Source organism: Lycium barbarum, chromosome 6 (assembly GCF_019175385.1).
Source record: "Lycium barbarum isolate Lr01 chromosome 6, ASM1917538v2, whole genome shotgun sequence".
NCBI lineage: Eukaryota > Viridiplantae > Streptophyta > Magnoliopsida > Solanales > Solanaceae > Lycium > Lycium barbarum.
This window is the reverse complement of record NC_083342.1, coordinates 6410021-6428555: the sequence shown is the minus strand read 5'-3', so window position 1 is coordinate 6428555 and position 18535 is coordinate 6410021. Positions and strand designations below refer to the sequence as shown.

The window sequence follows — 18535 nt, the reverse complement described above, 5'->3', positions numbered from 1 at the left end:
TATATATATATATATATATATATATATAGTGGAAAGCTCATATCTTCAAAGTTGGATTACTATTTTGCCCCTACATTAAATTAAATTAAATAATTAAATATCTAATTAAATAGTAATATTATTTTTCCCCTACACTAAATTAAAATCTAATTAACTGTATAACTAAATAGTAATACTTTAATTACATAAAGGTGGAATCAGAGGTTGCACTTTAACTCCCCACACTTACACTTAATTCCCTACAAGCGTTATGCACTCACTCATTATGTTCTCGGATTTTTCATTCATTCCTTTTTGTTTGCTTCATCTTCAACGTTACTTTTCACAACCTTTTACACTCTTTAATTATAGCAAATTAATTATCTTAGCTATTATTAGTATTAATTATTTCTATCATTCATCTTCCCCACATTAACTTTTTTCCCCACAACCTTAAGAAAAAAAAAAGACTTTTAATAATAGTAAATGAAAGAAAATCAAATGCATTGAACCGGAGAATTGGTGAATGAATGGTTCATCATCTGCCAGTAATTAATATAGGCTAATATCTGTGCATATTTTCTTTTTCCCTTTTTCACTTGAGACTAATGATAACACTCCAACACTACAAAAGTTTGGGGGGCATATCAGAATTCCCTTTGTGTTGCTTATCAGATAAAACAAGATAAATATTCAAAATATTATTTTCTATCAAAAAACTACTTTTACTTTGTTGAAATGAGATTTTTATAATATTTTATTGATATTATGTAATTTAACATGAACATTCAGATATTGAAAGCAAACAATGTTAATCATCATTGTTCAGATCTAGAGACAACATTTTAATATTCAGATGTTCATTTAAATCCAGATATCTAGATCTTAATGCACATTTTAATCATTCATATGTGTATTTAGATTCAGACGTCTTAAGAAACAAATGAGGCCTTAGAATACAACCTTTTTACATCCTAACTTTTATTTAGTCCTCTTAAGTTTTTAGGGGTTATTTCTGCTCTATAAAAGTTGACATCAAAGTGTCAAGTCACTTAAACCACTTTGCCCATTTGCCCTTTCTTTTGTCAGAAACAATATTTGTTGTGCTTCTTTTTCATCCTTTTCTTTGTATTTCATTCTTTTTATGGAAATAGAGTTAATAAATTTCTGTAAGTTCATTTTGGAATCTGATAAATAATACTTCTATTTTCTTCGTTCTTCTGCTCTAATGTTCAATTAACTGAGCGAATAGTATTATTTTATAATAGGAGTATAAAGTTTTGATAGAGTTTTTTGAACTTTGCAGTTGGAATAACCCTTTGTAAATTAGTCATATTTAGATTTTTGGGAATGTTAATTTAATAAATAAAAAATCACTGTCAATTCACGTCTGCTCAGCCTTTCAAATGAGCTTTTGATGGAACATAATATCATCTCACACAGAAAAATGGATGATGCAATTGCCTCTATCACACAGAATTGATTTTAGGTATATTTGAATTGTATCTTTGCTATCACAAATAGCAAAAGAATGAATTATGATTTTGTAGGAAAATACAGATGTAAGGATGTTTCTATTTGCGTGTCTCTTACTTTCCTGATTTTAAATATTATTAATTGCTCTTTTCTTTTTTAATTTAATAACATATAATTTTTGTCTTTTTAGTTTTCATAGAAACAGTAGAAAAGATTATTCAAGAATAACTATTTTTTTTCCAGAAAAGATCAAACTAAAGAAAGGACTCAACCTGTATTTTTGGTTGAGGATGATTGAAAGAAATTGTTTTTTTTTTTTCAGATAATGCCATACTCCTCCCTTGCCCTATCTGTAATCGGCTATTTTTATTGATAATTTTTTTATTATATTGATCGTTTAAACTTCAATAGCATCAGCATGTAGTTTCTCTCTTCAAATTTTTAATTACTCACTACACTCATGTTATAATTTTATCTATACCATTCTAAAAAATCTATACTGATTGAATTGCCAAAAACTAGTATAACATAATATGAACGTCGGTTCTATAGAAAACTTGATCATCATAGTGAAATATTGTTATAGAGGATGACTGTTATAGAGAGGCCTGACTATATTTGACAATTCATAATCAATACGTTCATCTGATTTTCTGCATTTTAAAAAAAAAAAAAAAAAATCTCTTTTTACCTGTTTATCCTGTAAAAAGGCTTGTAAGCTTTGAATGTAATCTACTGCAAGCTGTCCTCTTGAGTTTATTGCATCTTTAATTTGGTTTGAATTTCTTTTAATACAGAATGAAAATTATAGTTCCTAAATTACATGTTTTCCAACCTTAGCACCTGCAACTTTTTTATGAAGCTATGTATGTGATAAATTCTGTTCCTCTAGATACTTGGATTGAATTAATGGGAAAAGATGCTTGATCCTGCTTATTACTTAAAAAATGAACAAATTGCAAAATAGATGCAGAGCATGTTTGAATTCATTATCACTGAGATGATTTTCATTTTAGGCCGGCTCATCAATTTTTTATATGGTTTTAATGCAGGGGCTTCTAGCTATGTGAAAGTCGGAAAATCTGCTGGAGTTTGGTGAAAACTTACTGCTTCATAGCTATTTTGAAACAGCTGCTTCATACTGATATTTTCAGACGTTACACTTCTGATATTATTCTGATTTGAATACGATACTATATTGGCCGATGAAGAAATTTCCGTCGATTTCCAAGGCCTTCCATGTATAAAGACGGGTTTTTATTTTAAGTTTATTCATTATTTCTTTAATTCATCCGATAGTTATTTATTCTCTTACTAACATTTTTATTAAGTCTCATGCAGGTATCCGGAGTTACTTTTTGAAGATGACGCTCAAAAGAAGTTCAAATAGCTTCTTAAATTCTCTGTTTATATATATTTTTTTACATTCTTAAATTATACAAGCATAAAATATAGTGAAACTTTACTTTTTTAGGGTGCAGGTTGGTGGTATTCATTTATGATCTGCTTAGGTGATTTAAATTTTATGTGTTTAGACAAATTAATATTATGCAGTTATTATTTTCGTAGCTAATATTCTTATAGCTATCATGTTTCGCTAGAGTTTTAATTCAATAGCTTAGCACACTTAAGTAAATAAATAGGGTGATTTGCCTCAATATTTAGGTTTTAGAATGTACTCTCATAATTAATTGATTAGGCGTACATACTTAGCTAGTTAAATTAGTTAACTCACCTTAAGTGCAAAATAATTTCATATCCATTCCTTATACCCTTTTCACATACCCAAGCTTCTAAGTTGCACATAATTTTTTTTTTAAAATAATTATTATATCACATATGTATAAAATACATATTGCATGATTATTTATGTGAATAGTCATATTAGTTATTCTTTAGTCTAAATTCTATTAATTTTTGTAAATAATAATCAAGCCTTTTTACACATCCCTCGTATAGTTAAATTGGTCCAGCTGGGAACCACATTTGTGGATTCTGAAGGATGCGTAACACCTTCCCTTCGGAATAATTTGAACCCTTACCTAGAATCTCACTTATTTTCGTAGACCATGTTAAGCTGCATATATTAATAATTTATAGGTACCCTAGTATACCTTAAATGCTAGGTGGCGACTCTGTACATAATTAATTATTTCAGAGCTCCATAAGTTGTGCTTTGCTTAGCCTTGGTAAAAAATAAGGTGCAACAGTGATCATTGGATCAATAAAGTTGGACTCTGAATGACTTATATTAAGTTTATTCATAAAGTTGATGGACACTTTGTTATAATAAATTATACATTGTAATACATGGAAGAAAGTGTTTGTTGAAGAGCATGACCGCCATGATTATGTAGTAATGTGTTCTAGCTAAAGTGATTGTTGCATAACAGTTTAGTCGAGTGAATAAAGTATATGGCCATATCACTATCACTCATAAGGATTATCTGATTACAATATATAAACCAAGTGGGAGAATGTAAGAAATACACATCTCTTTTAATGAGACATTTAATGTGGTCCACATATTATGGTAACAATTTATTTACCTTGTCTTCCAAGTAAATAATAATTATAGCAAATAATTATTTTGTGATTAAGCATATCCGGAAGTTTCATTGATGGGAGGAAACGGTTTATTAGGGGCTGCTAGGGTAACCATATTTTATGGAGAAGTCCCTAAGGTTAAATTTTTTGCCTAAGAGTCCTCAGTCTACTTATAAATACGCTCATGACTCTATCAGTCCAACATTCTAAAATTGTGATAGACATAGGCTAGATAGCTCTAAGATTTTTACTATTCTTATAGGGTTACAATTCGGTGCTAGAAGAAAGGCGATTTCCACGACACTTGAACAACTATTGCTGAAGGTATGTTCCTATTTAGTTTTCTGCTGCGTTGGCTTTGTGTATGCGTTTAAAATACAACACTTAAAACTTTGTCCACATGCTATTGCTCATCTTATAGGTATGATATTTAATCATGCAGCAGATTTGGCTATACTTCTATGTAGATCTAAACTCACGTATTAAGTATTAGGTCATATCCTGATGTAATATTCAGTCCTTTTAAGCATGAAAGATTGTCATTTACTTTTTAAAATGATGTCATTGGGATTTGATTCTAGTGGCAGATCTAGCATGTAGTTTAATGCGGTTCACATGAATTTAATAATTTTAGCTCAAACTATTTGTATGTATTGAAATTAACTAAATACATTTATTTTTACTCCCTCCGTTCCATAATAAGGGCCGTTTGGCTTAGCTTAACAAAAACAACTTATAAGCTAAAAAAAATAAGTTGAGCTACCCAACTTATTTTTTTGGGGTTATTTTAAGCATAGAATGGCTTATAACCTAGTCAGCCAAACAATCAAAAAAGCTGAAAACAACTTATAAGTTGTTTTCAGCAACTTATAAGCTAAGCCAAACGGGCTCTAAGCGCGACTTTAGCAAAAAACACGCATATTAAGAAACTAATAATGTGTTGTGAAGTTTACTAAATTGCCCCTGTATAGTAAAGACAAATTAATTTTTTTCCTCTTGATTAGAGCATACACAAGTAGTAATCCTTTTGATATTGGTAATCCAACAATACCAAGTTACTATGTGGCTTTTACAATCATCATTTGGATGTTATTTTAACTTGTCATTTTTGCTTAAGGGTAAAGTTGGGAAAAACTAGTCAATATACATCTTGATTTCCTAAGGTGACACTTATTATGGGATAATTTTTTTTGGTTAAGATGACACTTATTATGGGACGGACGGAGTATATATTAACTTGAGTTGGATGTTAAACTCACCGACTTTAAATCTCAAATCACTTTGTGTTGAATTCCCTATGCCCAATCTCCTGTCCTGTATGCTCGATGACTTTGGAAATGCCTAAGCGTACTCGCTTTGTTCCAAAATACTTGTTATGTCTCTGCTTATCGGGAGTCAATTTGACTAATCTTCAAACCTAAATTGGATTTAATTAATTCAATATTTTAAAATTTATATTTAAATATTTAAAAACTATATTAAAAAAAATACTCTAAATTAAAATTATTCTCATATCAATATGGTGAAAACTACATCTTAAATGTTGATCAAAGTTTAAATAATTTGAATATCAGGAAGCGGAAAGTGACAATTATTTTGGTATGGAGGGATTGTTTTGCAAGATATAAAAATGAAAATTAAATACAAATTAAAGGCTACAAGCAACTTGGATGGAAACAAAAGTAATTTAATTATGATATTAACTTCTTAATGAGTCATTAATAAACTTCAATAGCTAAAAATAAGATAGAAAAAAAGCACACAGAAAAGATGAGTAAGCAAAGTTGAGTTGTTCATTAGAAAGTAGGGATCTAGTAGTTCAGTTGGTTGACTGTCTAAACTCTCACCTTATTAGTGAGGGTTCAAATCCCACATTGTAATCCCTTCCCCTACCCCTATGTAATAAAAACATTTTTAAAAAAAAAGAAAAAGAGTTGTCCATTGGAAAGACTGTTGTTTAGACCGCTTGATGCAAGATTGAGTCGGAAAACTTGGATTTAGTGGGAAACAAAAGGGGTAGGTTACGATATTTTTCTTAATTTAGTAAAATTCTATTTTCATCCTTCAAGTTTGGTTTTAAAAAACCTAGGCACTTCCCATGTTTTAGTAAAAGACAAATACATCTAATCGAATATAGATTTTTTTTCCTTCTCATCACAACTTTCCGTGATTAACAAAGACTATTTTAAAGAATAATCAATTAAGCAATCATTACAATGATACAAGTGCCACTTAGAACAAAAGTTTTCTAGGCAAAGCAAAATTTTATTACGAAACAATACTCGAAATCTATTTTTCAATTTGATATCTATTTTTCAAACTTACTCCTAATATGTTGACTAACATTACATTAATGGTCCAACCATCACATCACAATTTATGTAGGCAAGTCAGGTCGAGTTACTTAAATTAAAACACGGCTTGCACACTGAAACGTCAAATATTCTTGTTAACTTGGAACAAAAAGGGAAATTACGTGAAAGGAAAAATTAATGATTCATATAAACCTTTCAGTGGGAACTTAAGTAGGGCTGCTTATCGGGCGGATAATTATATTTATTGTTTATCAGCTTTTAAATGTACTAATCCGCTAGCCAACCGATAAGATATCGAGCGGTGTATCGGCTAAAAATAAGATAAAATGAAATTTAAGATCACATGAAGTCCAATTTCGACGATGATTTTATATTCCGGTGTTCTAAGAATTTATGATCTACAAATGTTGTAATTAATAAATCGAGGAATTAACTAGAATTTCCTGTTGAATAGCACTTTCTATTCATCAAGCTACTTTTTAACTAAGCAAAAGTAAGTCCGAATTTCCGAAACATAACAAACTTATGATTATGAGAACATCCACTTCTGCAAACATTTTTCTCCGTTCCAAACAAATTTCAGAGGTTAAGAGCAAGCTTAGCAGCTTGAGAAGACTCGTTATTGGTTACAATACATATTATATATACCTATTACCTAGGGGTAAAAATATAAATATGATAATTCTTATCGGGTTAACGGTTTACCCAATAAGAAAATTGAGTAATTCGCCCCCGCACCAATAAGCCGTTAACTATAATATTTTAATCCGTTCACCAGCCATTAATTCGATAACCCAATACCAATAAGCTAATTTTGCGGTTGGGTTATTGGTAGCGGTTCGGATTTAAACAGCTCTAAACTTAAGTAGGCGTTTGGCCATCCCTTAGTCCCTTACTTTAGGGATGGGCATGGCATGGTAGATACCGATTACCATATTGAAATCGAAATTTCGACTTCGATATTATGATATTTAGCGTGCATTTTTAAAAAAATTGGTATTCAGTACGGTATTAGGTATTCACAAAGAAAAATACCGAAGATCATACCGAATTATATAATTACATATACAATTCATATACCTTAATAGTATAATACTAATAAATATATAAACTAGTATTATTAGAAAACTAATTGTTTAAACGTTAAAACTTTAACTATTCTTTCTTGATTTAAATATCTTTTTTTGTGTAATTAATTTACCAATGGGATTACTCGTACTTTCTTTTGAATATTTTTACATGTATCAAGTGTTTAGTACATAATAATTGAGAAGTAGCAGAAGTCATAATTCTCTATGATATGAATATATACAAATCGAAGCCGGACAAACTATGGTACTGATTTACCATACCGTAAAATACTAAAATCGAACTTTAAAATACCGAACCATACCGAATTAATTTAGTACAGTAATGTTATAGAAACCAAAAACCAAAATTAACAAACTAAACTTTCAAATCTCATATGAACTTTCAAATACCGTACTATACCGTAACGTGTAGTGTCTATTAAAAAAAAAAAAAATCATTGCCGACTTATCCTCTTAACTCCATTCCACCCCAACACGTTTTCCGTTCACTATAAAAACAAACCAAAAACCACCTTTAACGCTACCAAAAATCCTCCCTCCACCATGAACGACCCAAATAGACCACCAGTCACCGGTTACCCCGCCCCCACCCAACCCCCACCCCACCAAAACCCTAACGGTTACACCCAACCCCCACCAGGCACCGCCTATCCTTACGCCGCACCGCCACCTTCCTCCGCCGCATACTACCACAACAACAACAACAACCCTCCTTACTACCAACAACAACCTCCTCACCCTTACGCAGCCTTCGCTACCCAACGCGCCACCTTCCTCCGGCGCGTGATCGCAATCGCCATAGCATCCATGGTCATAACCGGGACATTCGTATTCATCGTATGGTTAATCCTCCGACCAAAACTCCCCGAATTCCGTGTCGACTCATTATCAGTATCAAATCTTAATCTCAACAATTCATTAATTTCCGCTAACTGGGACTTACGTTTTACTGTGAAAAACCCAAACAAGAAAATGACCCTTTACTATGATGAAGTAGCTTTAGGTGTTTTTTATGATTACGTGTCGCTTTCGGACACGACGGTTGCTCCGTTTTATCAGGAGAAAAGAGCGGAAACCGGTGAGAAAGCGAGTTTTGCTACTTCGGGTTCGTATGTGGATAATCGGGTTTTTGATGGTATGAGTAAAGAAAGGGAGAAGAGAGGTGTGATTGGGTTTAATGTGAGAATGTTTGCTAGGATTAGGTTTAAAGCTGGTGCTTGGAGAGCTAGGAGGAGGTTTGTGAGGGTGTATTGTAAAGGTTTGGATGTTGGGGTCGGGTCGGGTAAGTCGTCCGGGAACTTGATTGGCGGATCACGACAATGCCGGGTTGGACTCTGACAGTAGTGATCTTTGCTTAAGGTGATAATCTATTGATTTTTTTGTAGGAGAATTTATATTGGTTTAAGTTTATTTTGTTATTGGCAAATGCAATGTGGTTAATTTTAGGAGCTTTAGATTGTTTAGTTCATGTGCAGTTTCTGTATATATTTCTTTCTTCTCTACTAGCTGGTGCCTGGTAGAAGTTCATTCTTGAATTGTGACAAGTGTGTGAATTTTAATGCAGCACTAATGTAGTTTCTAGATGTGCCCTGCTCTTGATTGACGATAAGTAGCCTGGCCAGTGGCTGATGTGTTGTAGACCTTATAGTTTTGGCTGAAATAGAGGATAGCACCTTTCTTAGTGTCTGTTCTAGAAAAAAATTCTGAGCTGAGTAGGTAACACACAACTCTGTGGAAACATGCATGGTTCTTCAAATCTGGACCTACAGTTTTCAAATGAGCAAGATTGACCATTCAAAAAAAAGAGCAAGATTGTCTCAGTTGGTTGAGCATGGGGCTTTCATAATGGAGGTCTCAGGTTCGAAACCCGGGATTTGCCTTCTGGGTCGAGCTCGTCGCACAAGGCTTGCCTCGTGCAGGTCATCTCTCCTGTGCGGTTTGCGAGTTATTGCACAGGAGCTGGGTTTACCCTGTGCGCACCCGAAGGGTAGCGACTGCGGGTTCCCATGTCATCAAAAAAAAAAAAAAAAGAGCAAGATTGTCACAAACTTGAAGGTTTAGATTCTTTCTCCTAAAGAAACCTAACCCTGGCTGTTACTGATGACTTTACGATAAGAATCAAGTCAATTAAAGGAAAACAAGAAAATAATGCGAAAGCGAACATACGAAGATTAAAGACAGTAAATTAAAGATGGGTAAAGTTCGAGAAATAAATCTCCAAATTTCAAAAGTAATTACTAAGAGACCTAATTGACTGTAATAGACCTAATTAGCTGACTGGGGCTACTCATGTTTAGCAGATTCAATTCAAGTACTTAGATGAAAGGTGATCTTAGGCCCCCAGTTGAATAACTAAAGACAGTAATTAGTATAAACTAATTACGTTCTTCAATTAATTGAGTAAGAATCATGGACATCAAGCAAAGAAATAATCAAACCTCATAAAAGAATCGCTCTTGTAAGGTTGTAAGGTAAGTCCCAAGTAGCCAATACACAAGGTTTAAAGAAGAGAACTCTCAATAATATTGATAATGTTGTGTCCGAGTAGCAAAAATAATACCTCCATATATAGGGCCCAATGTGTACCTCTAGGCATCTTACTTTATGCTTCCCTCAAATCAGTACCTTCTCGGTCGTCATTTTATTCAATATCCGTCATGCTAAGAATAGGGGGTTTAGGAAGAATACGGGCTTTGTTTCCGTCAGGTGTTTCGAACTCTTTTATCTTCACCAAGATGTTTTCTCAGCGATATTTTCCCATCCTGACGTTGATTTCCTGTCCTACTCACCCACCCCAATCTCCCAAACACCATGGGATTCGAGTTTTACTTTTATGGAAATAATTAGTAGTAAAATCTAACCAGGGAAATGTAAACTAGGAAAGCATGTAAAAATCAATGCCACACTTCTTCCCAAAACTACCTAACAAAATTACTACCTATATAGAAGGCACAGTTGAACTCTATGTTTAACTTTGGTCAAGTGCATCTTGAGAGTTTCACTTAGTCTTTGCTATATTGTTCTTGTATAGCCAGGCTTTTGGATTTGTACCTTTGCTTAGATAGACTGAAATAATAAAATCTTTGTGACAATTCCTCACCTATCCTTTGAATTAACCAGCTGCTTTGAGGGTACTTCAGATTTTTTTAGCCTTTTACGTGCTGCATCTATTTGTACCGCATGAATAGAAGATGGATCAACTTGATTCTAATTTCTTAAACAGGCTCAGTTTTCTCAACTATTACTACTCCCCCTTTGGGTTGTGCAATTAGCCTCGGCCCAGAACTCTATTTTCAGCCGCAATTCTCAAGCACAATATTTCATATTTCTCAAGGGTTTTATATAACGTGGCCCCATCCAAACTTTACACACATAGTGCTGGAAATGACTTCTTTACTGGCTTACGATTGGGACTAAGGTGCTTTGCTTCAAATATACTTGTTTAAAAATATAAAAAATTGACAAAATTATGCTTATATCTCTAAGCTAACAACATCAGATATATATAAAGAGCAAGGAGATTGATAGAATTGGTAGGTGGTAGCATTTATGACTTTTCCCCCTAATTCATCGATTTGTTCAAAATTTGTCTGCAAAAAGATTTTTTTTTAACTACTTTCACTGATGAAATTTAAGCTATTGAGTTAACAAGATCTAAATTTAAAGAGAACTTGGAAAAAGGTCATATGGTGCAAAGAGAACTAAAGCATGTTTGGATTGGCTTACGACTTATTGCTTATAAGTCAAAAGTCATAAGTTAGGAATTCTAACTTATGACTTTTGGCTTATTTTTTGTTATTTTGGCTTAAAACAAAGTGTTTAAAAATACTTTTTTATCTTACTCAAACACTACTTAGAAACTATTTTGGCTTAAAAGCACCTAATAAGTCGATCCAAACAGGCTCCTAAACTACAACATTACCATTGTGTTATTGGGCCCGTGAGCATCACGGGTTATCCCTAACTAGCAAGGAAAGAAGTGGCACTTTTGGAACCAAAAATACACATCAATTTGGGCGTGTTTTTCACGTTTTCCACCCCTTTTCGGCTTGATTTTCTTCAGCTCTTTTGGGGTTCCATGTGGGCCACAATCTTTCCTCCTCTGGGGCTTGGACTTGGACCATGAAATACGTGTAATATTTAGCCAACTCTTCGCCACAATTCTTGGGTTCTTCTTCTACAATAAGCACCTTCGTAATCTCTCATTGAAGCTCACCAACCTTATATTAATCTCCTTCTTCTTGGATAGTCAACCTTATCTTGGTTTCTTTAGCTCTCCCAAAGCTCATCCAAGTCCTTTAATGGAAGTATACCACCATGAATTCCATCACTTTCGCGTACTCTTAGAAGTTAGAAGCTCCTGATCGTCACATTTGATAACCTAAGAAGACTTGTGTTTGAGAAAAAGAGTGAATAGGGAATAGGGCAGGGCTTTGGTAATTGGAGATGTGAAATGCAGATTATATGAGAGTTGAAATGTGTCAGTTTCAGTTAGGGGTGGGCGTTTGGTACTTCAGTGGGGTACTTCGGTATTTGGTTTATCAATTGTATATACCAAATACAATACCAAATTGGTTCGGTACAGTTCGCTATTTCTTATATGGTTCAGTACAGTTTCGGTTTGTAGAATTCAAGACCTAACTTCAATTAAAAAGAAATGTAATCAAAATCTTGCCCCAAAGTTTTTGCTCGATTTCTAATCATAGTTAGGAATTCTCTGAACAAATATTCTTGTTCAGATGATCAAAGAAATCGAGGAATGCTATATTAAATCTCAAATTAAAATGTTTGATTATTACTTTAAAAAAAACAAAGATCTTTGATGAGACTGAAATCATACCCTATGATGATACATATTGAAGTAGCAAACCCAAATAGCAACTTCAATCCTAGCCGAACCAAAATCATGCTACGGGAGGAATTTAATTTAAATTTTCTTGAAAGTGCAGTTTGAGCAAATCGTGAGAAGCAGCTAAATTTAGAAAAAGATTTAGGATCCTCTATATCTGATAATATTATTATAACATGTTTGAAAGACCAGTACACTTAATAGAAACTTAAAAGAGGTTGGGATTCTACTAGTTCAGATATTCACAGAATGAGAAACTCCCTCTTAAAAATCTTTCGATTATTAAGAGTCGTCCCATGAGCATTAACTCATATTTATTTCAAAGTCACTGATAAATTCAGATCTAACTTTAATATTTACGTCGATACTAAAAAAGTTCGGACTGATACTCTAATACCGAAGACCGAACGAAGAACCGAACCATTGATACACTAGTACCGAATACCGTACTGAAAACGAAAGAACCGAACCCATTTTCTATTTATCAGTTAATTAAACTGTCAGCATTAGTAGTAGGTCATTTAGAGTAGTTCGTTATATGCACCGATGCTTGTAGTGTGGCATCTGAAATAAAATTTAAATAGTTCCTTGTATTCATAGACAGATCATGTTATCTTTTGTGGTCTTTTATGTGGAAGGGAAAAATCTTAATTTGAGACTTGCTGCCATGCTACTTCCATAGAGGCTTTCCCTTTAAACTGCTCCCATGACACAATGAGGGTTTGAAACTTCATAGATTTTGAAAATGTGTTTCGCTAATGATGATTTTAGATTACATTGAAGGAATCTATTAAGTAGAAATTAAAGTTTATATGCATAGCCTTGTTTGAATTAACTTGTGGCTTGAAACGTTATAATGATTTATTTGCTATGTGGATCGAGTTGCATGATTGATTTCCAAGAGATATACCTATTTCATTTTTACTTTCCATAACTTTATCATGGAAGACCAGAGTATCTGCCTTCTGTTCTTTTTGAGCATTCAGTTTTACTGGTGAAGTTATTAAAGTGTATGTTCGTATTTTTTAGAACTAGAAAGATGTCTTGGCTTCTTAATGTTGTTTGGTCTTGATTTGCTGCTGTATTTTATTGTTCGGGTTTTGTTATGCAATTATGTATATTCATATCTTTTCTAAAAGGGCTAAGATGATAAGAAAAAACATGCTTGCGAAGCGACATAGTTGGGGCTTTTTATTCTATGTTTCGGACTCTTAAGAATGTCGACAGGTACGTGCCGGATCCTTCAGAAGTAGTGCATTTTTGGAGGATCTGACACTGGTGCGGCAGCATCTTTGGAGAGTCCGAGCAACATAGTTTTTGTTAGATGGGTTGCTGAAATATGATGTTTGTCGTCCCCCTTATGAAGCTAACTAATTTTTGTTTTCAGGAACGGTGTGTTTTCGCCAGGCTTAGTTGCGTCCTCACCCAATGACTTCAGAGGCATCTGTTGCTGCTGTTGCTTCATCTGGGATAATTTTTTAGGTTTCATCAATTAGAACTTGTAGTATATCAGTTTATCATTATCATATGCTGCTCCCAGAACATATAATGTACAGGCTTACATTTTCAACATAATTGCCTGTAAATGCCCTTTAATGTACAGGCTTACATTTTCAACATAATTGCCTGTAAATGTCCTTTCTTTTAATGTCAAAAGCTTGAGGGCTGATTTACTTTGATCAACATAATTGTATAGTTAGAACTGTTAACTGTCTTGTTAAATCAATTAGTTAACAAATTTGAACAGGGGCCTGCAACTCTCCTATATTTTGTGAAGAAACCAGTAAATGTTCTTTATGCTGGTTTGTGGTGTCAGATCCCAGACGGAGGCAGACACTCAATCTGTCATAGTTAATAAAGTTCATTTTGTTATGTAAAAGGGGGAAACATGTATCAGAGCAGAAGGAGTGAAAAAGATAAAAAATATATTAGGTGATTTTTTTTTTTTTCTGTTCTCTTATTTTGGCGGGCAGAGTTATTTAGTATCTGTGTTTGCAGGAGGGAGCAGGGTTATTTGCGTGAGGGTGTAGGTGTCTGGTGGAATAGCTGAGGTGTGCACAAGTTAATTGCATACCACCGTTAATACTCAGGTGCAATAGTTAGAGATAGTAGCAAGCAGATCGCATACAACCATTACTATTCGATGAAATGGTTTGAGTTTTCTTTTCCAATTAAAAGGAACAGGTCCCAATTTGTTTCTGAATAATGATGAATATCGTGAAATTAGTCATCATGCTCCTGTTAGATTGGGTATGACTAAGTATATACTTTCTCCGTTCACAATAAGTGATTCTTTAGCCTTTTAAATTTGATACAAAATAAGTGAATTTTCGAAACATGAACGTGGTACTAGTTGATTTACCTCATCTAACACATGATCTGAATAAATCTGTCTTTCAATACTTCTTTCCATTTTCAAGTAGATTAAGATATTTAATTAAATAATCCTCTTCAAAAAATTTAATGGATATATTAAAATCTTAAAAATTACTTACTGTGCGCGTAAAGTAGAAAAAAAGTTAGAAGAGGATAAACTTCATTTTAGGGAAAACAAACATAAACCTAGAGAGTACCTTGAGGGTGTTTGGATCGGCTTGTTAAAAATAGCATATATACTAAAAGTTAAAAGTCATAAGTTAGGAATAGCGAACTTTCAATATTTAGATTATTTTTATACTTTTTTTGTCTAAAAGTAAGTGTTTAAAAGCATTTATTTTTCTCAAACGCCACAAAAATAAAAATAAAAAAATACTTAAAAGCCAAAAACACTCAAATAAGCGGATCCAAACACCCTCCCTATTAGTACAAAAGATTCCAAATTTGACAACACGCTCATGCATAGGAGCACCTTTTAAATTCCTATCTTTTCAGTTCACCAACTTGAAGAATATGATGCATCTTTCTATGTTTTTTGTTTGTTTGTTTTTTTTTTTTTTTTCCATTTGTAATTTTTGGATCTCAAAATTTGATGTGTAGCTCCAAACCCCATTTATGAAATTACATTGGATATGTTGATGTTATGAAGATTTGATATGTAGACTAATATACGTATTTGTCTTTTTCACTCGGGTTCATTAGTTTAACCTTGAGTGCATTATCCAAAATGAGGGGAGTTTTTGTCTGTCAAAAGAAAAAAAAAAAAGGCACATTTCTATATTTAGAAACAATTCAACATGTATGTAGATATCCATGATTTGATTTCGATCATAAATTTCAATTTTTTTAAAACTTCGTGCCTAGCAAACGCAGGCACGTATAATAGGACGGGGAGTGAAATCTTCATGTTTTAGTTGCAAATATGACTCAATTTACCAAGTTACAAGGTCCTTCCTGATCTCAAGTATTCTTTTTCTTATCCTTGTGTTGTTCTTTCCCATTTTTTATCCCTTAGAAAGTTAGAATCTTCACCTAGATGAGATAAGAGGTGGTCTTTACTTTAAATATCTCGTTTGTTCCCTACACCTTTTGGTTCTTTGTCTTCTCTGCTTGGATTAAAGACAAATGACAGATAAACTGTCAATTATACTAGTTAAATATTACTTTAGTCAAAATATAAATTTCAATAACCATATTTTGATATTTTTGATGGAATGAGTTTGCGCTATAATATACATGTAAATATATTGTTCACTTAATTTATAATGAAGTAAAAGATATTGGGTGCGAGTAATTATTTGCGTTGACAAGAGTGTATGATATGTTTGGGGAATGGAAAACGCCAGATGTCTATACTGTAGGTGGAATTTCGATCATATTCTAGAATTGCATGGAAGCTTCGTTGTTCGTACCAATTACATCATGTGTTGTATTCATTCAAATTTATACATTTGATTTCATATGGAAGAATCAGTGGGAGCAGATGCACTCTCCTATCATATAAGATTTAGAGAATCCAAATAAACGAATTCGATGTAAATTGCCGGGATCTTTTGGAAGTAAGTTACGTTCTATTTGTCAGTGAAAATATAAATACAGTAGAAATATAAAAAGAAGAAAAAATAAAATATCTTCAGATTGAGGCGCATATATTTTGCTTTCCTTGAGAAGACTCACACTAATTGCGGTAGAATTTTCACTGATTCAGCAGTACATTTCACTTGTCCTTTCTAATATACAATAACCTGATAACATGGTGTAACTCAAACAAAGAACAATGAGTCCAATCCCCACCCGAAGAACACTTTCCTTCACAAAATAATATTCTCTTTTGTAGCGATAAGTTGGAGTATTAGATCTTTTCTCTTTTTTCTACTCTCTTTTTCAACACACTAACTTTATTTTTCTCATGCACACTACAATACTTTCTCACACTTCTCATACACCAATACAAGAAAGAAAACACCACTACCTATAGATACAGAATTCTTCCATAGATAAAATAACAAGGTATAGCCACTGGGATAAGAATATTGCAGAATATGGGTTGATGGTTATAAAATTTAGGCTTGAGTGAGTAATTAGTGGTAGATCATGACATTAGTAATTACATGAGTTACACCAAAATATAATGACCAATTTCTTGTCAATTTATACTCATTATAATAATGCACTTTGATATTTTAGTTTTAATATTAAGATGCACATGCTCCAACACTATAACCGAAAGTTTCGGGCGAAAAAAGATCGTTAACGCCAATAAATTTATTGGGAAGGTTAAAACATTTGATGGATAAGTTGTAACCTTAGTACAATTTTTTTTTTTACAAGCTTGTCAAATTGTTCATAAAATTTATCAAATTGGTAGAACTTTATCAATGTTCAATTTTTCACAAATTATAACGAGCACATCATAACTTAAGTACTATAAATTTCATTTTCATGTCTTGTTAAATTATTCTCAAGTCTTGTCGGATTGACAATACTTGCTTGTGTTCAATTGCTTATAAGTTATGACGAGCTCATTATAGTTTTGTTACAATTTTTCATTTTCCTATCTTATTAAATTCAAATTTTGCTGGATTGACATGCATATTACTTCTCCGTGCTCAATTGTTTACAAATTTTGTCAGACGTGTCATAGCTTTAACATAACTTCCATTATCTTCTCTTATTAAATTGTTTTACAATTTTTATCGGGTTAACAAGATGTGTCTGTGTTATAGCATGGATGCCATGTTTATACAAATTTCTTAAACGAAACGAAACTTAAACAGGAGCCCATGAGATGTCGTAAATGTGCAAATATATTTATATTGCTACATACTAGATTTATATCATTCAGGTTGTACAAGGGTTTAAAGTTATTCATATTTTACTAAGGATACTTATTTATTAATTTAATCGAATAGTATTAAAGCTCGTCAGGAAATACGTGATACTGCAACGTAACGATTGAAGTAACATTATCTAATCTTGAGGATGCTCCAAAACTTAAAATATAAGAGGTGAATTAATTATAATTGGTTTGACCAATATATACAAATGTCTTTTTCTCCCTCCCTGTCCCCTGATCATTGTTGTATTGAGGAAAAAATAAAATATCACCTAACTGAAAAAAGAAGAGAAGAAATAAAATATTAATGCTAGGTAGTTCATTTAAAATATATGCTAGAAAGTCCAGTTTAAGTATCAGAAATTTAAAGTTCAAACATTAGATTAGAGCAAATTATATGACAATTTGATTAAATCTTTAGCTTTAACTATCCTCAGTTTCTTAATTATGCGGGCAGAAGAGGCACATGCAGAGAAGACAGTAAAATTGATTATAGCCATTAATACAGAGGGATGACACAACTCCTAGCCCACATGCAGCTTCCTTCAATGCTAGTTGGAAATTTTTATTTTTATTTTTATTTTGTTTTATTACATAGGGGGTAGGGAAGGGAAAATGGGGAGGAGATTACAACGTGGGGATTCGAACCCTCGGCAAGGTGAAAGTTCAGGTAGCCAACCAACTGAGCTACTAGATCCCTACAATGCTAGTTGGAAATCAATCAACAATTTCTAATTTTTTTGTCATGATGGGGCAGCAAGTATAGCTTAATGTAATTAGAAGTCTAGGAGAATTCTGAAAAACGAGTCGATTTTTCGTAAGCATGTCTTCACCCTTATATCATAGTGTCACGGGTTCAACAGTCTCATAAAATGAGATCTGGGGAGGGTAAAGTTTACGCAGACCTTATCTCCACCTTAACCGGTATAGAGATTGTTTCCGATAGAGTGTTCGGGTTAAAACTCTAAAAATAAAGAATTCTGAAAAATAAGTTGCCTTCTCCCAGGAGATTTGAGTTTTGAGGTAAGCTTTCATTTATTTGTCATTGTCAGTCAAAAAATAGGAG

At 33.0% G+C, this 18535-nt stretch overlaps 1 protein-coding gene across 1 annotated transcript; it reads left to right on the top strand.

Annotated features, from left to right (window-relative positions):
* The first annotated feature begins 7889 nt into the window (after positions 1-7889).
* Positions 7890-14003, top strand: LOC132600631 (NDR1/HIN1-like protein 10). The gene is made up of 2 exons (XM_060313929.1): positions 7890-8767; positions 13645-14003. The coding sequence occupies exon 1, from the start codon at positions 7952-7954 to the stop codon at positions 8744-8746; it is 795 nt and encodes a 264-aa protein (XP_060169912.1). The 5' UTR covers positions 7890-7951; the 3' UTR covers positions 8747-8767; positions 13645-14003.
* Positions 14004-18535: the final 4532 nt, after the last annotated feature.